This window comes from Botrytis sinoallii (genome assembly GCF_014898435.1).
Source record: "Botrytis sinoallii strain Bc 23 chromosome Unknown BSIN_003, whole genome shotgun sequence".
Lineage (NCBI taxonomy): Eukaryota > Fungi > Ascomycota > Leotiomycetes > Helotiales > Sclerotiniaceae > Botrytis > Botrytis sinoallii.
The window spans coordinates 3,067,144-3,091,779 of NW_024066030.1; the positions used below are offsets into that span (position 1 = coordinate 3,067,144).

General features: G+C 43.0%; 6 protein-coding genes across 6 annotated transcripts; 4 read left to right on the top strand and 2 right to left on the bottom strand.

Moving 5' to 3' along the window:
* Positions 1–579: 579 nt before the first annotated feature.
* EAF02_002514 (uncharacterized protein) lies at positions 580–2,455 on the bottom strand (the record flags this gene model as incomplete). The annotated part of the gene is made up of 4 exons (XM_038898562.1): positions 580–591; positions 654–1,203; positions 1,253–2,344; positions 2,412–2,455. 4 exons carry the CDS (start codon positions 2,453–2,455, stop codon positions 580–582), a joined length of 1,698 nt encoding a protein of 565 aa, XP_038762254.1.
* Positions 2,456–3,726: 1,271 nt separating this feature from the next.
* On the bottom strand, positions 3,727–6,520 carry EAF02_002515 (uncharacterized protein; the record flags this gene model as incomplete). Its single annotated transcript, XM_038898563.1, has 4 exons — positions 3,727–4,803; positions 4,854–5,016; positions 5,066–5,946; positions 5,999–6,520. 4 exons carry the CDS (start codon positions 6,518–6,520, stop codon positions 3,727–3,729), a joined length of 2,643 nt encoding a protein of 880 aa, XP_038762255.1.
* A 1,240-nt stretch (positions 6,521–7,760) lies between these two features.
* Positions 7,761–10,090, top strand: EAF02_002516 (uncharacterized protein; the record flags this gene model as incomplete). Its single annotated transcript, XM_038898564.1, has 2 exons — positions 7,761–8,000; positions 8,162–10,090. The coding sequence occupies 2 exons, from the start codon at positions 7,761–7,763 to the stop codon at positions 10,088–10,090; spliced, it is 2,169 nt and encodes a 722-aa protein (XP_038762256.1).
* A 2,505-nt stretch (positions 10,091–12,595) lies between these two features.
* Positions 12,596–13,070, top strand: EAF02_002517 (uncharacterized protein; the record flags this gene model as incomplete). Its single annotated transcript, XM_038898565.1, has 2 exons — positions 12,596–12,607; positions 12,663–13,070. 2 exons carry the CDS (start codon positions 12,596–12,598, stop codon positions 13,068–13,070), a joined length of 420 nt encoding a protein of 139 aa, XP_038762257.1.
* A 1,402-nt stretch (positions 13,071–14,472) lies between these two features.
* EAF02_002518 (uncharacterized protein) lies at positions 14,473–16,373 on the top strand (the record flags this gene model as incomplete). The annotated part of the gene is made up of 4 exons (XM_038898566.1): positions 14,473–14,730; positions 14,837–15,047; positions 15,123–15,653; positions 15,748–16,373. The coding sequence occupies 4 exons, from the start codon at positions 14,473–14,475 to the stop codon at positions 16,371–16,373; spliced, it is 1,626 nt and encodes a 541-aa protein (XP_038762258.1).
* A 5,090-nt stretch (positions 16,374–21,463) lies between these two features.
* EAF02_002519 (uncharacterized protein) lies at positions 21,464–22,922 on the top strand (the record flags this gene model as incomplete). Its single annotated transcript, XM_038898567.1, has 3 exons — positions 21,464–21,658; positions 21,713–22,119; positions 22,172–22,922. The coding sequence occupies 3 exons, from the start codon at positions 21,464–21,466 to the stop codon at positions 22,920–22,922; spliced, it is 1,353 nt and encodes a 450-aa protein (XP_038762259.1).
* Positions 22,923–24,636: the final 1,714 nt, after the last annotated feature.

Below are 24,636 nucleotides of genomic sequence, written 5' to 3' on the forward strand. Positions count from 1 at the left end.
TCGAAAACTCGCGTTGATTGAAATTGAGAAATTGCGTATGTGGTCTTTAAGGGTTGATGGAATTGTTGTCTAAGTGAGCTTCGATAGCTACATCGATAAGGGATTGTCGAAACCTAACGCCGAACTCCTTTTAAGCCTCATTGACCTTTTACTGTACATAAGGCTACATGAAAAGTTAGCAGCCATAAATCTATGATAGATTTGCATGCTTTATTGACTATTATCATATTTTGATAATTACATCTTGTATTTATTTATAAAGTCAAGTCTTCTAACCTTTCTATCGATAATTCAGGTCTTCTAAAATCACGAGTAATATAAAATATATCTCCCTATTTATTAATGATTCAACCAAGCTTCATGAAATCAATTTTGGGTACATTGTTCGAGTACAATTGGGCATTAAAAGTTATATCAATAACCTATGTACAAGAGAAGTTTAATACTACGCCTACTATACGAGCTACCCATGTTCTTGTTTTAATATCTAGTGCTAGCATGGGCACTTCCAATCATCCATCTAGATTAGATGACTGGGACCGAAGTCATTCGGTATTGTTATATATGGTATATATACATTTAAAAGATACCCTTTGATTAAATTAGCAACGAACTAGAGTCGATCAAATTGATGGGAACAAGGCGGAACTTACTGGAATGAACAGATATGGAACCAATCTTTCGTACTCCTCCCAAGCCTCTCCATATCTCTCTCGGCACTTTTGAATATCTCTATATGCACGATGAGAGATCATACCGGCAAAGAAGACACAATAAAACCAAGGAAATGGGCTCTTGAAGCCAGTAATAAGTCCCCAGCAGAAAGCGAAGAAGAAATCGCAGGTGTAATGGATTTTGCGAGCCTTTCCGTACCAGCCATCAGCCAAAATTGAGTCACCAGTTTTGGTTTTGATGACACGTGGGTTCATAACCTCCTTCCATGGCAATTGAGGGAATGCTTTACGATCTGTGACGGTTCCGCGTTCACGAGATCTGAATCTGTTCTTTTGGCTGTTGGTGGTATCCCAGACCCAGTATACGAATAGGTACGTTGTGTACAAGAAGAAAAGGAAGTACTTGTTCCACGAGTATTCAGATGGCGGGTGGTTAGCCAAATAAATGGTGCAGTGGCAGTAGCTGAGAGGAACTCCCGCGAGATTCCAGAAAATCAACATGAATCCCCATTTCTCGTAGTACATATCCCTAAAAGAGTTAGTAAATTGTATTGAGGTGGGTATGGAGATCTACATACCAGGTTGTTATGATCAATTCTTCTCCTTTAGCGCATGCATTTGCATACAAAAAGTGAGCCATGACCAAGAATCCGACTTCGCCTGATACATAACCATATTGTTCATATTGCCTTGCTGCAGCGGCACAGGAAAGCCCCAAGAGAATGAACCAAGGTAGACGAACTTCGAAGAACATTTTGAAATCCAAGATGCCGAACATTCTTGGATTCAACTCGGCTCCCATGAAGAAGTCATAAATTGGATAGCCTGTCATTCGGTGTTGAGCTCCACGTGCCAAAGCCGACAAATAAGCAACAATTGAGACCAAAAATCCCGAGCAAATGGCTACCGACATTATTGGTCCAAACTCATCTAAGAGAGTATAAATTTTGAAGATGTCCAAGTAGTGCAAAACAGCCCCGGTGATGATGGTGAAATAAAAAGACCAAATTCCAGAGCAATAGTATGGCAATTGCTTACCTCCCTCGTGAGGAAGCGGTTTGCCATAACCCCAAACTCCTGGCATAAGGCAGTACAAGATAGCCTCAAAGACGAAGAAAACCCAGTAGATTTTCCAGGCACGAAGACTCGGGTATGCCCCTGTGTAGACGAGATCACCCAGATGTTTCACAAAATCGAGGAATTCTTGACCTGGTTCCGGCGTGGGGAATTTCCCATCATAGTATGTTGCTCCAATCCACATATACCACATGAGACAAGGGAAGCCAATCATCATAGCACTAACGCCGAAAGAACCACCAAAATCGAAATGGCCAGAAGCATCAATCTTTGGATCGTTTGTAACCTTTGTAGATTTCCCATTAACTGCCTTCTCCTTGGTTTCGCTCTTGGCATTTGCGCTTCCACTCTTCAAAGATTCGATCGTACTAGAGTCATTCAATGCGGAAGTGAAGCCATTGATTGCTGCGCCATTACTGACATGATTGTTGGTTGTTGCCGTCTCGACCATATTGACTTTTCGACTCGAAGATCTCATTCTGGATGGCGGATTATCTGTCGCGGAGGAAGAATCGTCTGCGTCTTCTGGGAATTGTGACTTTCTCTGGCGACGGATTCGTGGAGTCTCGACGAAACCAGCACGTTCCGTTTTTCTATATAAATTTTTAGATTCCTCTCTCCAATGAAAATAGAAGAGAACAGATAACAGTGAGTACTTACTTTGGCGTCTGCCGCAAAGAATATCTTTCGCGTCCTTCAGACATTTTGTAATTTCGGAACGAACGATAGTTGGGACGAGTATAACCAATAATTTACCACATGTAATTTCAAATGAAGCGCTTGTAAGGAAAGTGCTATAATAGAAGCTCAAAGATCATGATTTCACACGCGTACAAGAATAAGTGTCAACAAAATTATGAGAATCAAATCAGTCTCCATTTTACATTGGGAATTATTTAAAATTAATATTTGTTTACTAGTTCCCGTTTCCCATTTCAGTCGAGCCACTCGGAAGCCATACATTGGGTCGGATTGATCTTCATTTATCCCCTGCGACTCCTTAAAATAAAGCCTTCGAGAATCGAGTAACCCTAGTAAAAGATGGGGATCTTAATTGACAAATTACGTTTTACATGAGTTTAATAAAGGGGCAAGGATAACAATGTGCGTATGGGTGTACTTACCACCTATTAACCTTAAGTTACGAATACGATATCGATAATAGTGTTTAGTCAGGTAGTATTGATTAGACGTATTAATAAATGTATAGTTATGTAGGTATTAGATGCATTGGGTGTATCAGGTGTATTAAGTGTATTAAGTGTTGTCTAGGTAGTGACAACAAATAGTTGCGGGGCTATTTGCCTCAACCAACTCATCGATTCAAACATAAAAGGAATAGTCGAAACATTGTATCACCAACCGGACGTATGATGCTTTGTTAATCTTTATACCTAGGTAGGCAGGCAGCTCAACATGATCGGACTTGCGTTTCACTCTATGCATCCCAGCTGAGTCCAACACAAAAATACATTCTTTAACATTATGTGACTCCTTATTCATCGCTAATTTTTTATTGCCGTGGTCGGTTGCGAATAACCATTAGATATTATACATAGAACTTCCTCGTAACATATACTGTATTTTGCGCGCCAATTCCCTACCTAAACATGCGCCAACCGCTCATGCCATAGAAATGATGCCAAAATTCGGAAGTTATCCGAATAAGTAATGTACAAGAAAGTTGCAATGCATCTTTTGTTAACCCTAATATAAGACTAGGTCAACCGCCCATCCAAAATTTCGTTGCTGAATAGCGAAACATGGATACCTAACTTTTGAAAGGGACGGCACCTTCAGCACGAATCGTCTCTCTTCTCGTCATTTCATCTCATTTTCTCGTAATATTCATAATTTTGAGAATCAATCATGACATCCCATTCAACGACCTGTCCGGCCTCCTCCATCGATCATCGCCGTCCTCTTCATCCTTCTATCCACCGTGCCCAGCCCTATCATTACACCAACAAGACCCTCATACTTTCTGATAGAACAAAAGATACGCGACCTTGTTATCCATGAGTGAGGATTTACCAGCCCCGTATCCAGTGGCAGGTTTGGACTTTGGTGTAGAAGCGCCATTTAATACGCTTGACCATTTCTTTCCAGACCCACTGGCTTGTTTCCATCCATCCTCTTCAGTTTCTCCATTTTCTTCTCCAATTGAAGCAAAAATGTTTCCCGACGATGAACTATCCTTCTTGTGGGCCTCCAAAGCAGCAGCCAAAACTTTGGGATCTTCTTCGCTTCCTCCTTCAGCTACATCTTCACTCCTTACACGCTTGATAACAGTGTCGTCAAGTCTGATCCACTCTTTCCCATCTTGTCTTCTAACGTCTACGGTATAGTGTCCACCGCTGGCATTCTTACCGTGGTGATAGACAACGCCAATTAGACGGTACTTTGGGTAGCCATCATGAGCAAAAACACTACGCTTAGTTCTTGGGAAGACTTCCTTTGGTAGTTCGAGTTCCAAAGGATATCCAACCTTCTTCCAAATCTTTTGTGTGCCGCCGGTGTTGTCGTATTGGAAACGCTTCAAGTGCAAGATGAGTACAGGGGGTACTGTCTCAATGAATACTTGCTTTGTCGCGGTTACGTTGGGACCCTTAGGAGACTTGAAATCGCCATGAAGAACCTCTGAATGTGTTAGGCCTTTCAAGGCATCAACGATGTTATGGATATCCGGAGAACCGATATCCAATTGTAGTGGTTGATATGGCTCAAGAGTAATGGAGTCTTTCAAGCCTGGTACACGCAATTCGGATCTCAAGCTACCACCAAAGATTTTAGTGACTGGAGAACCAGTAAGTATAGTTCCAGAAGATCTGGTGATAGCAGCTTTTTGTTTAGGCCCAACCTGTTGCCATACGTCATCAACAGATCCGCGTCGACTCGCAGTATCGCTGATAGGAGACGAAGGTACGTTCATGGGTGTGGTGACAGCCGAATTTTTGCTCGAGTCACTTGACTTCATGACATGTACACATTCATCATGAAGCCCTTCAAGTAAAAAGCCAAGGAATTCTTCCGCGTCTTGTTGATGTCCTCTCTATGTCATATATTAGTAAATGCAAACTCAAAGGATACACTCAAACTAACCTGCATTGTGACAAATCTTGGTAGACGTCGCATAACATCGTAGACAAAATCTGGCGTGAAAGAATCTCCATATTGCTCAAGTTCTCCGTCCTTGAGTCTCATTTTGAGTTGCTCAGTTGATTTTGCAGAATCAATAACTTGAAACTCCCGCATAAACATAATCCTTGTAGGTCGTTAGTGACAATCACACCAAATCCGTTGTTGGTACTTACATGGCATCAATTAAAGGTGTTTGACTCTTGAAGCTATGCGCTGCTTTCTTGCTAACTTGGTCAAGAAAGTCATAGAAAGGGGTGCAGAAAACGAGAACTTGTAAAACCGAATTCATATAGCACATGTTGCCAGTGTTCACTAGACCTCGAGGCTCAAGAAATGATATTTTGGTGTCCTTGGCTTCGGCCTTGAATGAACGCAATGCTTCAGCTAGTGATTCAGAATTGTTTTTGCCAAATTCGGAGGATCCATTCTGTCCACCATTGACAGTAGTAGGAGCTGTAGGAGCGCCAGATGAACCAAAAAGACCAGTCCAAGCTCTTGGTGTAGCCCATGCTTTAGCAGGGGGAGGTGTTGCCTTGACTTCTTCAGTAGTAGGACCATTGGCTTCAGTCTCATTCGTCACTTCGGACTTAGTCAGTTCTGCCTCAGCTGTAACTTCGCCATTGGTATTTTGAGAATTCGTCGATGGCGTACTTTTAGGTTGAGATTTTGGGATGGCACGTATGGCAGGGACGGCAGGGACAGCAGGGACAGTGGCTCGCTGGGATTTTGTTGCCACAGGAGTTACTTCTCCACCTGCAGGTAGGGACGAAGCTTTTGTAGAAGATGGAGTAGTTGGCACTGTAGATTCAGTATCTTCTGATGGACCTTGGGTAGTGGTAGGTGTTTCAGGTGTAGGCTCTGAAGCTTCTTCAGTGCTCGGCTTTGGTTCTGACGATGATTCTGACGTCTCCACGCCCTTCTTCGACTCAGTATCAATCTCCTTGTCTAGACTTGGAAGCTCCACAGGATTCATAGACAACTCTGGACTCTGCTTTCTTTTCCGACGCCGTCTGGTCGGCCAGGGTGCAGTGGTGTTAGGGGATATCCAAGGCAGCTAGTTGTGATGTCAGCAATTGAGTAATGCGTTTTTTGAGATTATAACATACAGGTGCCTGAAAAGGTATATGATGTTTGGGAGCTGGAGGTGGAGACTGAGCAACAGGTTGTATTTGTGGAGTTGGGGGCGTGAGAGGTCCTGCAGAAAGGGTGTTGGACGATTGTGTCGAGAAACTCGAGGGAGTTTGAGGCAGTGGAGGCGCAGGAGCTGGTTGGTAAGACGACGCAATTACTGGCGGGTGAGAGGCAGCAATAGCAGGAGATGGTTGAGGTCGAACGAAAGGTTGTGCTTGGGGTTGAAGCGGAGGTGGTGGTGGTTGGGTATAATGCGTCATCATTGGCGGAGGCGAACGACCATAGTGTTGGTATGGGTTATACTGTTGAGTCAAGCCGTTATTATAATATTGAGGAGGCAATGGTTGTGGATGGTAATAATTCGCGTTGTACGGGTGCATGTACCCATTGTACAGAGGTGCCGCCGGTGGATATGGTTGAGCTTGATGACTGTAAGGTCTCCGTCTTCCCAGGTCTTGTTGCATACCTTGCCCTGCCGGCAGATGACGACCGTTCATCATGCCGGCTTGCTGAAGTTAGTTCTTTCCAAACCTACCTTGTCCAGGTTGGTTTGAATTGGCAGGAGCTGTCGCGCGAAACTGATATTGGCTCTTCGTTAGATGGGGAGCTCTTTTGAGTGTGTTCTCCAAAGTACTAGCGCATTAAATAGAAAAGATATCTCTATATTTAAAAGGCGCGCGATGGCAGTACCTTCAACGACAAGTCTGCATAAATAAAGCTATTGATATAACTATTATTTAAATATATGATGTTGGGTTATACTGTTGGATTTGGGGTAGGTAGATTTCCGAAGTCCTCCAAAATTATGGAGATCAAAAAAGAAGATGACTGAGCCAAAAAAGTGAAAGCCTTGCCAAGACTTTTTGCCCCCAAACAAATGATAGAGGAGTGTATGTAATCTTTGCCTACCTAGGTACCTCGTACTGGTAGAACAATCAAACTGGACGGGCTCTCGTTGTATGCCGACTAGAACGATATAAGAAATAAATCATTTGATATTACACGTGAGGTGGAGATGTACATGGTCTTTCTAACTAACAATGTACCTAGGCAATGCTTTGAAGTGAGTCAAAATATTTCTTCATACATTTCTTCATGGTCTCAGACATACCCACCCATACATAGCTATCTGAGTACCTGAGTAGAGGGTACTGGCTGGTATGACGAACGGTCGGTCTAATTGCGCCTTATGTCTCTAATGTTTCCCTACAAGATTACCTACCGATAACATTGAGGGAACTTTCAAATCGCCCCTCCTCATTAAGTAATCTGGAGTGACTCTTCCTGTCCTCCAGATCTATCAATAACGTCCTTGTGGCGCCTGAAATCTTCTCCAAAATCAAACTACCTGGATCTTCTTACTTTTCATAGTAAAGTTACTTTGTCTTATGAGTTTGCCCGTTCTTACCATCTCATTCTTTTTGTTCAATTGTTCTACCCTAACTTTATATTTCCGGCTTTTCGACCACAGCTTTACATATCAAGAGCAATTGTCTTATCCGAGGGACCGACGATTATCAAATCGGATCTGATTGAGAACATTGAAAAGTGCAACAACTCTATCAAGCAACCAGACGTCACCATAGGACATATGAAGATACACCACTTGGAGCCATATCATATCATCTGATCCTTCCTTCTTTACACGTACAATCAAATTCCCAGCCTGAGGGATCATTTGATTAGCAAGCCTGGATTGGAACATTGAGAAGTCTCCGTATCTATAGACTTGGAACTATGAACCCCGTCCAGCAAAGCGCGTCATCGCCTGGTGGAAAATCTCTCAATACCGCACATAATCCCACTCAACAACAGCAGAGTCAAATCACATCTCCAAGTTTCGAGTCAAATACAAGGCGCTCTGGTAGTCAATCAAGTGGTGTATCTGCGGCTGCTAGAAACAACCAAAGTCAACGAAAACAACATAGAAATTCCAAGAAACCTAGGCTCGCGGATGAGGATGCTATGGCGGAATCCGTAAGTCGTACATTTCTTCACGTTCTCATTATTTGCATTCCTGTTCCAGTGGTAGATTGCAAGCAATTGGCATAGTACAAAATATCAGCTCATTGCAGATGATTAGGATATTTCATTTTCATAAGCAGATTACAGACAATCAGTGGTGCTAATACTGCTAGGCGGCTATGAGAAATGCCAATAGTCGAAGAGGACAAACATCAATTACACATCTTATGAGTTTCGCTCTTCCACCTAGGCCACAGGATTATCGAAACACAATCGCAAGAGGAACAAGACGTGGAAATATATATGGAATTGGATCTGGTCATCATTCTAGTGATAAAGCTAGGTATATCCACGCCAATTACCGATTCATAGTCAGGCCAAATGGAGATTACAAGCAGCAAGCTCTGTTCGCAGACCAGCCTTTAGACTGGAATGATGTTCTTCAAATTCTCGCATCTGCCGAATCACAAGATACGTCATGTCCAATCTGTCTCTCGCATCCTGTAGCTCCTCGAATGGCAAAATGCGGACACATTTTTTGTCTACCATGTCTTATTCGCTACATGCACTCAACCGACGACACAAATCCTCTACCGGAGAAAAAGGCTCGATGGAAGGCATGTCCAATCTGTTGGGATACTATCTATAGCTCAGAAACGAGACCCGTCAGATGGTATATTGGACAAGAAGGGCCGGCCCCTCGTGAAGGAGAAGATGTGGTATTACGATTAGTTATGCGACAACCTGGAAGCACTTTGGCACTGCCAAGAGATGGTGCGGATGTACTCGACAAATCGGAAGATATTCCATGGTATTTCGCTGCCGAGGTTACGGATTATGCTCGAATCATGAAAGGAAGTGAGGAATATATGATAGAACAATTTGGATTGGAAATCGAGGCATTGAAACAACAAGAGAGTGAGGATGAATTGATGTTTGGAGAAGAGCCCGAGTGGACTCGGAAAGCGGTCAATTCTGTAAACGATGCGAAGGAGAAAGTAAAAGGTATTGGTGGACCGCCACCTCCACCAAGTCAGCCAACGGAGAAGAAGCCCAAAAGGCAACCCATACAGTTCAATCCTGTCGATGAAAATTCTCCAGAGATGTATTATGTCCAGCAAACCTCAACGCTATCTCCATCAGCTGTTCCTTTCCAATTGGATTCGACACTGACTCCACCACCACCTTCGTCCAATCCTGTTCCGATCTCAGATCCTTCACAATCCCATTCAGGGAGCATGCAACAAACCGACAGACAATTACGTCCAAAGAATGCCCAAACAAATGAGAGACATTCAGATGCCCCATATTTATTTTATCAAGCCCTTCTTCATTATTATCTCGCTCCCCTCGATATCAGAATTCTCAAATCAGCTTTTGGAAATTTTGCATCATTTCCTTCAACATTACTTCCCCGCGTCGAACGAGTATCCACTCACGTGATGGATGATGAATTGAGAAAAAGAACCAAATATTTAGCACATTTACCATTTGGCTGCGAAGTAGGATTTTTGGAATGCAATTGGACTGATGTTGTTCAACCGGAAATCTTGAATCAGTTCAAAGAGGATATTGAGCGACGAAGAAAACGTAATAGGGACAAGGAGGTTCGAGAGGAGAAAGATAGACAGCGTGCTGAAAAAGCAGAGGATAATGCACGTTGGGCCACGGCTAGACAGAAGCAACCCGAAATATCCCCGGCAAATTATTCCGACATCGATTACACCCAGCTCGCATCAGCATCTGTTGACCCGATCGATGCATCTCCTCCTTGGACTTCACGTCAAGGCTCTTCTTTCGGAGCGTTAGCTTCACCATCTACGAGCCCTCCTGCGCCAAGAACTGTTTGGGGAACGACACTGGTGACACCATCTTCGCCTGATCTTCATCCTCAGTACAATAGTAATGCGGACGATGGTTGGCTACCGGGTTGGGAACAAGAGCTTCAAGCAGAGAATGATGCATTGATTGCTCAAATTCAAGCGGCGTCCTTGAACGGAGAAAGTAGTTCAAGTGCTACACCTCCACCAGCACCTCAAGGGAAGAAGAAAAAGGGTAAGAAAATTACATTAATGAGTACAACAGCTAGAAGAGCTGCATGATTGTTCGCGAGGATTGGAAGTATGTATTTTTTTTCGAAGAATTTGGCGTTCATAGTGATATCACTACAGAGACACGATGCAATATATTCATTTTCAATGTTCAACAACATGCCGAATAATGCAGGGTTTCCCATAGTCTGGATTGTATTCTGACAATGAAAGTCATTTCCTTCCTGAATTCCAATCGCCCGGTATATGAAGACCATTCAAACATCGGAGATCTTCAAAGCAGTCAAGTCATTGCAACATTCAACCATCTGAATTATCCAAATGAATTCACTTAATACAGTGGATTATTTTCAAGGACCTTGCTTCAAAGCTCACATCTAGTCTGCTAATCTCAATTATTGGACACCCACACAACATGATGTTATGCAAGTCTGGTCTCATTCTTCATATTTCGCACGGACAAAAAGGGTTCTAGAAGTAAGTACAATTTCTATCAAGTGTTATGAGTGGCGTTTTGGAAGGTGTAACGGCTTCCTGGCTTGATGTCAAATGCCATGGTAACACAGTGATCTGCACTTCTTCCGGTATAAATCAACCATCACAAGTAACACCCTCATCTTTCATTCTTTTAGCTGCTTCCATCAACGAACCATACGAGCTGAATTTTTTTTGCTGGAATCTTTACTTCCAAGCTAAAGAGGGGCCAAGATATCCATCCCACTTAGATGTCTGTGTCGCTTAACAATCATCCCACGTCTTCACAACAACTCAACAACACGATATCTTCTGAATTTCTCATGTTCAATATTGACTTCGGCGGTTTTATATGACCGAGTGGTCTGCCATACATTACATATCAATTGATTCAACAATTCCTTATGTGATGCAATGCACGGCCCGTACCGCGATAGGAAAACTTCCTGTAGCTAAAGTCTCGGCGCAGATCATTGTATCAATCAACAAGTTGAATAGTCCTATCAACTATTTTTATCACCATCTACTATTATGTCAACAAAGATATACGATATGTTTGAGCAACATGGGAAAGCTCAATCCTCTTATCACTCATTGGAATTTTTATCATCCTACACCACTATCTATCTATCTATCTATCTTTACGAATTTTTCTCGCGTGCAACGTTACGACAGTATTCCTCGATTCTCAAGAATCTCTTCATATATACGGGACGTTCCGGATTGTTTCTATTTATATGTTTATTTGTATTTCTTCAATGCTTACGGAACGGGACCCTGGGGCTTGTAAATCCGAACGTTTCGCGGGACGTTTTACGATGTAACCTCAAAGTCGGTCGGTGTTGAAAGTCCGGTAAGATAAATTCGCTTAAGTCAGTCATCATCAGCCACGTTTACACCCCTCACATCTTCACATTATTACCATGCATTCATTGTTATCATTATTGTAGATAGGCTATGCTCTAGAACAACACAATCGGACACCCATCTTATTTTAGGATTTGCAGAACATTATTGAGTATGATTGAGATGCACTTACGTTTCATTTTCAGTTCCTAGTGTTATACATATGCAGGTCCATCAATATCATCCGAATAACCTATCGGATAGTGTTCGATGCCGAGATAATCGAATGTGGAAACACTTTTCCATGCTGTCAAATACCCTACTCAATACGAGATATATTGCTAGGGATCGATGAGACACAGCTATGCAAAACCGAGTCCATGGGCTGAAAATAATCTTCAGCATGGTATGTTGATTTGCAGAATTACTTTACTTGATTACCAGTGCGAACGAACCCCGCTGAATTGATTCGCTATTGTTTATCAAAACTCATGGATAATTGTAGATTGGAAACTTCCACGACGCATTCAGTATGCAAGCTGGAATTTGAGGTCAACATGTGTATGGCTTCGATCTAACATACCTACGTCATCCTGCTCTTTTCCCCTCTCAATTACACATGTTCAAATGTGAAAAAAAATAATATGATCATGTAATTGATTCTGTCAATGCTAGTGCAAGTCAACCACGATTTCGGAACCCGCCTCTTGACGCCCTCTGGTCTTGATATCATTGAGGAAATATTTTAATGATACGAGGCTCTCGTGCTTCACAGCGTGAGTTCCAATCGGCCCGTGCTTTCACCTGTCAGGCTATCGTATAGAGTGGGAAGACACGAACTGCATATTCATGCATCTTACTGTGTTGCGTGGAGGAGGCGTCAAGAATGTATGTAAATAACAAGGCTAGGACCTTGTATAATCATGTTATGTCGTATTACTCACAAATAGTGGGACGAAAATTCATTCTTGATTCAACGTTGCTTGACATTTTGGTTTGGTGGCGAAGGTGAGATGGGGTGAGATAGGATGTGAGAACTATATATATTAGTGTTGGCTCTATGCTTTGAGCTTTCGATTATCCTCATCATACAATTACACCTTATATCCAACTGCAGTTTTATTCGATAGCCACTACAACTACCACACAGAACAATTCGGACTCAAACTCAAACATCAACATCACTATCATCCAAACAACCAACCCAAACTACATCCTTGTCTAAACTCAATCAAAATGCTCTACACAGTTCGTCTCCATCCCTTTTCCCCCATTTCAATACATCCATACTAACAATCTTCAGACCATTCTCCCCCTCACTCTCCTCACCGCCGTCCTCGCTTCCCCGGTACCCGTTCCTGCTTCCACCTCCCCAGTCTCCACCTGCTCCACCCTCACCACCAAACTCGATTACTACCAAGGCTACCAATCCCCATCCCAATGCGGCATTAATGTTTTCTCAGGCAACATCACCGCTGGTGTTTGCGTCAATATCCTAACTCAAGGCATCATGCTTTTCCCGGCTGATACGGCTTGCACCTATAGTATCTGGAAAGGAGTCACCGATTGTAGTGGTGGTGTTACTCAGACTTTTGATTTGGGAGTCGCGCAGCAGGGTGTGCAGAGTGTGGGAACTTGTGTTGGAACAGGGGTTATGGATGGAGGGAGATTTTATCATGCTAGTGGATTTTTGAGTTGTGGATGCAACTAGGCACCTCTATCTGGATGAGTATAGGATTTGGAAGGCTGGGTCATAACGGTGGAAGACGACATGTGCTTTTATGAATCATGAACGAAGGACTGATTTCAAATGCATGAAATTATGGGAGTTGTTAATGTTGGTTATGGTTGATGGGCGGATTTTCGATATCTCCTTACGCTTACCTGGGATGGATTGATGGAGTTACAACTATAGACAAAAGTGAATGCTATGAATGGAACTTCTTTGCTTGCTTTCAGCATTCACAATTATTCCGTGGACCAAATTGCCGTTATCATTTATCTTTGTATGGAATCTTTTAGGATCAAATTAAGTTGAATTTGCACACCGTCGCGTATCTTTTTCTCGCGATTTTCATGAGTGCTCTAGAGTCTTCTACCTGTGGTGTTCTAATAAATAAAAAATCGTTTACAATTAGTTTGCCTCCACAGAAGTGGCCCCATGAGGACCAACGGAGCGTCATGGCGCCTGAAGTTAGGAATAGCTTGATTTACTCTATTCTCTATGGAAATACGACAGACTGAATAGTCATTCTTGTTCCTTTTGAATGTTCCAACTCGTGGATTTGTGTGAGATGATCTTATGTCAACGGCCGTGGTGAGTTCTAAGCACATATGACTCGCGAATGATACACATGTCTTGTGCGCTACTTCCATCTTCCTCTAGCAAAGAAATTAGAGGTATTTTCTATTTCATCCATTGGCGACGTGCATGTTTAGGGACTAAGAATCTAGCTCAAGGTCACGAGGGAATATAAATGATACTCCACAGTTCAACAACACATGTACCCCCACATCCCACTCTCCCACTCTCGTGTTCTCCCGTCAATGACTACCGCTCGCTCAATTTTTTGACAATACCTACAGTATCTAGAGATAACTAGCCGATCTAGCCAATCTCTACCAAGCTCGCGCGTAACCTTCCTCGATTGATTGACGGATAAACAAACATTTAGCTAATCGACGCATAATGATGCAAGCAACCAAGAATCTTCATAACTTACTATCGGAAAAAGGCGGGGTTGGAGATCTGGGGTCTTTAGATTCTCCCCCAGTCGGGAGTTCAGGATACCCCGCGGGGACGCTCCATATGTTAGCTTCGTATCTTTATCACCCCGAACTATTCCACATAATACATGGGGAATTACTCAATTTATATGATTTTCAATACTAATTGCCGACTACATTGCCTTTGTTTAACCGCTCGCTCATTGTCAAGTTTTCAACGCCGATGAGGTGGAGACGAGGATCGATTTATCGCGCGTCTTTTGAGTTCTACTTAATTGTTGGTACCACTACATAATTCGTCTCGAAAAGTCACGTATCGAGGGGCTTTTCACTTTTTGCCATTTCCCTTCTTCTCCAGGAAATTAAGACAGAGGGATAATAGAACCATGGATCAAAATAAACAAGGAGAGGGAGAGGTAACTCATCTCGAGGGTCCCCCAATTCAACAAGGGAATCATCAATTCGACACCCTTTCTCCGCAATCTTCATTACCAGCATGGAAGCCATCGCAGAGGAAACAGCCAGAGGGCGATACAGCTCTTGCTTTATTCCAAGATACGGAACAATTACATCAAGCGATTGATCCTGTCGAAGAGAGGAAATTGATTAAGAAAATCGATATGGTCATTTTACCTTGTTTAGCTGTCTGCTATATGTTTCTACTATGTATGTCAATACTTTCTTCCTCATACTTTGCTTTTCTTCTTTTTTTCCCCCAGCAATGACAAAATAATTGCTTACACGAATTAGATCGATAAAACTACTCTTTCGTATGCCGCCATCTTTGGTATAAAAGATGACCTTCATCTCGAAGGAACAAAATACTCCTGGCTTTCAAGTATCTTCTATTTTGGCTGGCTCGCCTGGGCCTTCCCCACCAATTATTTGATGCAGAAGTTTCCGGTCGCGAAATACCTCGCTTTCAATATCTTCATGTGGGGTGCTCTTCTTATGTGTCAGGGTAAGACTTCCTTTTCCTCTTACATTTGAGGCTGGAGCCCACTCCCTCGTGATTCATATCGCTGACCTTCAACAGCCGCCGCACGCAACTTCACCGAACTTGCCGTGCTCCGCGCCCTCTCCGGTGCCGCAGAAGGCTGTAGTGATTCCTCTTTCATGATCATTACATCCATGTGGTACACGCGACGCGAGCAACCGATCCGAATCGGCCTGTGGTATTCCGCCAACGGTGTGGGAATTGCACTCGGAGGGCTCATCGGCTACGGGATCGGAAATATCCGCGGGTCTTTAGCGTCGTGGAAATATGAATTTTTGATCGTCGGAGCTTGTTGTTGTATATGGGGAATTGTCTTGTGGTTCTTCCTACCTGACAGTCCTGTGACGGCAAGGGTGTTGAGTATTGATGAGAAGCGGATGGCGGTGGAGAGATTGAGGGAAAATCAAACGGGAGTGGAAAATAAAACCTTCAAATGGAAACAGGTAAAAGAATGGGCGGGAGATTACAAAACTTATTTGTTCTTCTTGATTGGACTTGTGGCGAATATTCCGAATGGAGGAATTAGCAATTTTGGTACCTTGATCATCAAAGGGTTTGGATATTCAACTTGTAAGTTTCCCCTTCTTCTTTGTTGTTCGTTTTCCTTGCGATTGTTGTCAAAAAATCATAAATGAATACATGAATCACAACTAACAAAGAAAAGTGATAACAACCATCATGCAAATCCCCTACGGTGTTCTCATTGCCCTCAGCATCCTCCTCTGCGTCTTCCTCAACGATCGCTTACCTCCCAATAACCGCTGTATCATGATCCTCATCTTTCTCCTCCCCAACATCACTGGCGCATTCGGACTTCAATTTCTGCCTCAGACTCACCAGGTTCCTCGTCTCATAATGTATTACCTAACCGGGCCCTACAATGCCTCTTTCGTATTGTTACTCTCAGTACTGTCGGCCAATACCGCGGGCCACACAAAGAAGATCCTCACGAACGCGACACTTTTTGTAGGTCTTTGCGTGGGGAATATTTCCGGTCCGTTCTTTTATAAGAGTTCTCAGGCTCCGAAATATCAATTGGGAATATGGAGTATGATTGTGGCGCATTTAGCGGAAGCCGTGTTGATTATAATTTTGAGATTTTTGTTGAAGAGGGAAAACGAGAAGAGGGATTTGCAGCAGGGAATTGATGTGGCGAGTGGGGTGAGAGAGGGGCAGGGAGATGAATTTGCGGATGAGGATGAGGAGGAAAGGAGAAGGAGGGATTTGGATGATACTGCTTTTGCAGACTTGACAGATAGGGAGAATGAGAATTTTAGGTATATCTTTTAATGGATAGATGTTGATGCGGTGGATTTGAGGAAGGGTAAAGGGGACTGGTGTCAGGTTCCAGCATATCCATGGATTGGATAAATATGCACACATGAGCATCAAGATATTATAGAAATGGTAAATTTACAACATCTAGAATAAGATATCATAGATCAATAAATCAATTCTCATATTCTTGAAATTCCAGACTAGATATTTTGAAATGATCATTCTGTATTGTCTTAAGCCCGCTCTACAACTTTGGCATGAGCTTGTAACGCGGAAGAAACAATATATCATCTTTAAATTTGAAATCAAAAAGAAATCTAACGGCGCACAAACATGAAGTGTGAGATTGAACTACAATACACATAAGCACCCGACAATAAAATTCCAAAAACAAAGAACATAACTTATCCATAACTCCAACATCCCTCATCCGCCTCCCCGCCTCCCCGCCTCCCCTCCTTCCTCCCCCCTGAATGCCCAAATATCAACCCCTCATAAAATCCAAAACGACTTTCAAAGACCACCGGTAACTTGTAAGTCCCCCCTCTTTCTCCTTCTCAGACCATCCCTCCACCCAAAGGTTAAAAAAAGAAAGGTTTCTCAATATCCCGTCATGCAGTTGATAGAAAGCCAGGTGTTCGCCTGGAGTCTTGTTGCACGTCTCACCTTCAGGTATTCCGATGATATTGAATTAATGTTTGCTTAGAACGATGCTTCCTGGATACACTTTCGCAGAACCTTCTTCTGAGGTGAATGGATGTACAGGCAATCCCTTCCAGAAGATTCGAGGAGGTCGTTCGTTGCACATCTTACCTCCTCTAGATTCCTAGTCGTTTGAGTTATTTCGTAAATCTGACTTGCGAGTCCCTCATTGATGGGAGCAGGTAGATATATACATATTCACACAGGGCATCACGTTACCACCACGAAGAGATTTTTGTTGCATGTCTTACCTCCGAAATTTCCGGAAAAGTGCCAGAATCGAACTGAAAAGGGGTATGTGTTTCTTGTGTTTGTCTTACCCGAGTAATCGTTCCAAGGAGTTCAAAGATGTGCATACCCAATCGTATCCAGCGCTTCTTATCACCACATCCAGAGGAATATTTGTTGCACATCTCATCCGAAGAATCCGGTTTATGGATGAAAGTCAATAGCAGAATGATGCTGTTTCTTGTCACAACTGCTTCTCTTTTACACCTTATTTCCGAACTTGCCGAATAGAATCTTAGTATATGGGAAGGGTAAACACCGGACAGCAACTAGAAGACTTGATAGATATTTTGTTGCATGTCGCATCCCCGAGCCTTCCGGTGGCAGTCACTCTGAAGACTGTTCAATCCTTCAAAATCATTTGTTGCATATCGCATTCCGGATTTCCCGGGCATAATAGAACAAATTATATGATATGGTGAAGATTTGTTGTCCATCCCATCTTCCGAGAGTTCCGGCAGTTTGAGGATGTTACCGCTAGGTCGACAATGCGATAAATGTATATATATAGCAAGACGAAAGAGGTTATGCTGGACATAACAAGAGTCATAGTCCATTTCAAGAGAGATGACACGATCATCTGCGGATGGAAGTTTCCTTCAAAGAAGGTTCTCATGGATCGATCAACCACTTTCGTGAACATATATCACGTCAAAATGTGCTATTCACATCATACGGCTAGGGATTTTGAGTACTACTCATTGTCTATTCACATCCGAACTGAAGCCACCAAAACGCACGCTTTTATAAGACGATGTTTCGAAGATAAGATGACTCGACATCTTGAGGTTTTGCAACATTGATTGAAAGCTTGAATAGCTTCATCCAAAATAAGCCGAAATACTTGTCTGGACTTTGCGTTTTGTCTTGGTTCTCGATTCTGTAACCATCAAAGCAGCACCCCTCGAGCAAAAAAGAAAAGAGATCAGCCAAGAACGCGGGGCATTGACATTATAGATTGACAATGGGGTACCGGTCTCGAGCCGGGACATGTCGTTCGTGATACCGAATTACGAAATTAGCCAATTGATCGACACATAGCGTTGCGACGATTCTTCCACAGATGGCTTGGATAAATGGATTCAAGGCAAAATCTAATCGTGGTTCGCGACTTACAACCTGGATTTGAGTACTAATGTATGAGATGAAAACTCTTCATTATCCGCATATTGCAGTGGCAATAAAGCACAGCGCTAAGAAGGTATTCAGATGTGCTTTGGGCCTTCGATAACTTAAATATCTTGGGCCACGGAAGAAGAAAGGGAGGATTTGAGGTCGAAAAGTCTGATGTTTGGGTTGCCAAGGGTTGTTCGGCGTAAGACCATCTTTGCGGGAAAAGGTGTAGAAGTTAAAGTTATTAGTCAGGTCAACTGTAGGGCCACTGGTGGGTGCACTGGTGAGCGTAGAAAGTTATTCATGGGTTGGAGAATTCCATCCATACTTACCGTGCTCGAGTCAAATTTTCCATTGAAAACACGAGAAATCATTCTGTAGAATGGTAGCCAATCACATTCTGCTTTAGAGGTTTGTTGATTGTTTGATCGTAAACAAACAATCCAAAAATAAATCAACTCATCTCACTGTACAGAGTACCCGGGAGAGCCAACCTTGGAATTTTGCACGTTTTATGCTATGCGTTCATTTCATATTCATATGTATAGATTATCTCATCAAACTACGAGTATTGATGTCGTCGTAATCAAATTCAATCACATCCATGTATGGCAGTAGATCATCAATCTCTATGGAGTAGTTTTCTGCGTGTTCAACTTTTCACTTGACATAGCCTCCAGGGGGAGTTCCATGTCGTTCCCTCGGTAAGCTTCCCTTGGGAAATTCCTGGCCAGAACCAGGTCAGAACTGTGGAATCACGGGTAAACTAATAAATACATGTATCCATACTGGTAGTACCGAGTAAACAATGGTTCATTCATCAATCCATGATGAAGGGGATCTAGAAGAAGTGGGCGGTAAAGGAGGTCTCGGGAGGTCTGGACTATTTTAGAAATTCTCGATTGCCTTCTTCTGAGTCCTGACTCCGAGTCTGGAGATTTTCCAATGCAAACAAATCAATACCATACAATACAATGGAAATTGTCAGGATGATTACCCAGGTAATATGATAGGAATAGAAAAGATGAAATGAAGGGGTTTCACAGCTTTATATATATCGTTGTATTTTTGACATCTAGAATCCTGTCTGTGATTTATCCAAATGAACGTGATTTGGAAGTGCCCCAGAAAAAGATTTGACACACAAGACATTTCAAGGTTCGAGAACAATTGGATCTTTTCGTGATTCCCGGTCCGAGATGAAGATGTTCGAACTCCAAACGGAAGGCAAATCAGGAAAGGAAAGGAAGCAAAGTAAAAATAGAAAATATATCACGACGCAAGCTAGCTAGCTATTATTTATTTATTGAGTTGTTAATGGAAAGCAAAAGGAGTGTAATGAATTAAATGCAATCAATCAACATGTTTGTTTTACCTATACTTTGAAAACAAGATGTGAGCCTGTGTATCCAAGGAATACCAAGAAAGCTTGAGGGATGATTTGGTTACCTAGTATCGATAAGATACGTTTGAAAGTCTACGTAGTAATGACCACCTACGGGTATCTGTGTGTATGATTTGCTGCTTATGGATACGAAGCAATCGATCAAATATTGATGAGCAGGCTGTTTTTGCTCTCTTTGGCTATACTTGGATGTCATGCTTCTATTTTAAGGTTTTCTATACAAAAAGATGGGCATGTAGGTAGGAAGTCAATCTTCTCGATGTTGGAGTAGACGATAAACATAAACCATTACAATTGGATGAATCATGAAGCAATGAGGATTGTACGAGGGTGGCGATGTAGGCCAAGAATACTTGCTCTGTATCTGTAGGCCTTTGTCGGCCTTGGACGGTAATCATCTTGGTCTTTCTTCCTTTCCCCTGATGTTAACATGTACTTACACACCAACATGATTATCAGAGCCACCATCACATGTGGCCCAAGGGCACCCATTGCCTGAGTATTATGCAGCGATGAAGCAGTCAACGCAAAACCAATGCAGGTCCCAAAGCATGTAAAATACCTACATACTAGGTAGGTAGTACATGATGGAATTTTATTGGCCAGAGTATCGGCACGGATGTGAGTACGGATATGTTCCTCCCTTTGGAGCCATTTGGAACTTGGCACGATTCGTTACTTTTTTGCCCCAGATGTCCAAGAAACCGGCAGGAGAATTTCCCACTTGGCATCGATCGTGTTTACTAACTTTACTGTACGAGGTCTTGATTGCAGACATTGGATTTAATCCAGAAAAGAAAATACACAGATAGAAATCCCCTGAGGAAGCACGTTTGATTGGAGGATGGGAAATAAATAATGGACCCAAATCGAAAGAAGTGGCTCTTGCTTATCCTGGCAGCCACCTTTTACTAGGTTACCCGTGGACCTGTCAGGTACGATGCAATTTTCGATGGTTCGTCCAACCACGCAACGAGGAACGAAGCAATGAAGCGACGAAGCAACGAAGCATCCAGCCAACCAGCCAACCAACCAACCTTGGTAATAAAGACCTCTTCGAGACCTCCACCATCCATCCTCCACTCACCCACGTCCCCTGCTTTTTCTCCTTACTGCACGTTCAATCCTCCATCCCCTCCCTCCCCTCCCTCCTTCTCTTCCCCCCCCCAGTTTTTCCTTACAAGGTTGATTCCCCAATAAATAATAATATGTAATTGAAGCTTTTTCTCTCTTCCTTCTACTCCATTCCAGATCTCTCTCGTTCCTCCTTCTTTAAGATCCATAAACACTCGTTAGACTCGAGATCTTTCCTCAATTATTCCAAGTCTCTCTCTTTAAGGTTGATAGTTGCTAGGTATTCCTTCTTAATTCACCACCACCTCCAAACTCAATTCCACACCACTCGTTATCCTCCATCGACTTTTACTTCTTCTACACTCACTCACTCACTCACTCACTCATCATAATCAAATCACTTTTTCGACTTATACTCTCTTAATTGTGGAATTCATCATTCAGTTTATAACAACATCATACGTCTTGCTCGAATAACATATCAAAATCAAACAATCAAACAATACCATAGTAATTCATCATGCTCTCCAAGACTCTTTTCGCCGTTGCGGCTTCGCTCTCCACTGCAAGTGCTGTTAACCAAGGTTTCAACTATGGTGCAACAAACGCAGATGGCTCTTACAGAGTTCAATCTGATTTCCAAGATGCTTTCGAGACTGCCAACTCTCTCGTTGGTACCTCTGGTTTCACCTCTGCTAGGTTATATACTATGCTCGTAAGTTGATGGAAATGCTCCTCACATTCTCCTCCATGCTAACAGTCTCTAAAGCAAGGTGATACTACCGAGCCAACTTCAGCCATTCCTGCTGCTATTGCCTCAGACACAACTCTTCTCCTTGGTTTATGGGCTTCCGGTGGAGCTGCCGGCGTCACTGCTGAGATCAACGCTCTCAAGGCAGCCATCACAAAATATGGTACCGCTTTCACTAGCCGAGTCGTTGGTATCTCTGTAGGGTCCGAAGATTTGTACAGAAACTCCCCAACTGGTATTGCTGCCAAATCTGGTTATGGTGCCAACCCAGCCGACCTTGTCGACTATATCAAACAAGTTAGAGAAGCAATTGCCGGTACTGGTTTGAGTGGAGCTTCCATTGGACATGTTGACACCTGGACCGCTTGGGTCAACGGATCAAACAGTGCTGTCGCAGAGGCCCTTGACTGGGTTGGAATGGATGCGTAAGTTTAGCAGTCTGTCAATACCCTATTTCATAACTAACATATTATTTAGCTACCCATACTTCCAAGATACTGAGGCAAATGGAGTCAGTGAAGGAAAGTCTCTCTTCAACTCTGCTTTGGCCGCTACACAATCTGCTACTGGAAAGACCGTTTGGGTCACTGAGACCGGATGGCCTGTTACTGGTGCTACTGCCGGTGATGGAGTTCCAAGCGCTGATAACGCCAAGACATACTGGGATGATGTTGGATGCCCTAACTTCGGAAAGATCAACATGTACTGGTACACTCTTCAAGATCAAAACGCTGCCTCATCCGTTACTCCATCCTTCGGTATCGTTGGTAGCACTTTGAGCACCACCCCATTGTTCGATCTCAGCTGTTCCAACACTACATCAAGCTCCTCATCAACTGCTTCTTCCAAGGCTACTAGTGGTATTGCAGCTATTGCTACTGGAGGATCTGTTGCCTCTTCTGGCTCTGGCCTTTCTCCTACCGGCATGGGTGCTGGCATCTCTGCTGTTTCAGGTGCCGCTTCCCCAAGTGGTACAGGTTCAGCCGGTGGTTCCCCAGCTGGCGGATCAACTAACGGTACCTACACTGCCTCTACCCTCAAGTCCTCAGCTGGATCAAGTGCTACTGGAACATCCACCTCAGGATCCGGTTCATCTGGTTCATCTTCAGGATCTGCCTCTGGATCATCATCCTCTTCCCCATCCTCTTCCACCGGTGGTGCAGCATCCCTTACCGGATCTGTTGCACTTGCCCTTGGAGCCGTCTTTGCCGTTGCAGCTGCTTTGTAAATGAATTGAGTTGTGTTTATGGGAAGAAGGAGTGGTTTGCATTACATGGGTAGCACTAAAATGGGAGAATTATGGTATTGAGCTTTTGCCTTTTCTTTTGCGGCATTTTTTGGTGGTGAATCAATACCACGATGACCGGTCTTCATAGATGGAGTTTTTAAATTAAAAAAGCATGAATTACAGTGGATGGATTCATTGTCACATCAGACAACGGGACATTCCTTCTTTTACAAACAATGAAAAAGTATTGAACTTAAATTTTCTTGGCAGTTGATGTGACTTGAGAAATGATTCGAGAAGTGATTTTTCATGTTGTGATGACAACACTATCTATCTGTTCAATTTTGAGAAACATTCTTGACGCCGAGAGGTTGAACAACATATTCTACATTCTGTATCACCCTTTACCCCTTTGGTCAAAAAGCGCTTGAAAACTCGACCCTTTCATTGATGATGGAGGCCACGGTATCTAATCCCTTTTAAAGATGTAGATGGAGTGTCGTCATAATCTACATGTCCACATTCCTTGCACTCACGATGGTGAAACGTGGAAGAGGTAGAATGGGATGGGAAGTGGAATGCGGGAATGGGAATGCGGGTAGTTACTTGCATTGATTGATAAATGAATAGATAGGCGGGCTTGGCGTCGAGGGGGAGAGGGCAAGAAGATTGTGATGGGGGTTTGGGGGATAGGATATGGGGATTAATTTAGGGCTGGACCCTGAAGGGATGAAGGGAAGGAGAATTTTTAGGGGTATTAGGCGCCTACTACCTACCTACTAGGTTCCTAGCTATGTAGGTATGTGATATGAGTGAATTTGACCAGGGGAAGTGTAAGATTATTTTGAAGTTTCCAAGTATGTATGATATGATGCCTAGGTATCTCCGAAGACGTTTCTGTGGACGCTTCTGATTGTATATAACCTACTCGAGTGATCATAAATAATTTCACGATGTATTCTTACTGGGTATTCTAAGGAAACGATAGACACTGCACTCGCTGAACGCATGAGCGGGCAAGACGGGCGCCAAGGGGATGGTCTCGGGGGTTTAGTTGTTAGTCTGACGGATCGCCATTTAAGAATATTTGGGTTTGGCGACGAGAATAGCTAGTAGATAGGGTGATACACATACATCTCTAGTACTTACATGTATGCATATCTGGGGAGATCTTCTCCATTGAATTAAATATATCCATTCGTCAGTTAAAAAATGTAAACGTGAACTCATTGAATAATGAAATGATGAATCAGTTATTGATGCAATGAACCCCGCTGTGTACGTAGTAGGTAGGCATCCAAGATCCACCACAGCTTTATCAGGGCCACTCTTTATCTTGTTTTCATCACCCCATACGATAGTTTCATCATGAATGATACGATTCGACACAATACGATGTGATGGGGATTTGGGGGATCCATGCTGAGTGTTCAATGTCCCGCCTAAAACTTTGAAGGTGTGTTATCACCCGGAAAATAATGGAGTGCGAAGGATAAGCTTAACCAAAGCGCAATTAGGTGGACTCTGTAGCTATAGGCTGGACTCTACTGGTACGGTACAAAGAAAAATCATATAGAATACCTAGGTAGTATCTAAAGGAAGAGATTTCAGGGATTTCAGGGACAGACGGACGAACGGACGGATGAGAAAAAGAAGATTTTTTTTTTGATCTCTTGGCTTTGTAACAATATAAGGCTTGATGGTTTTGAGGGTT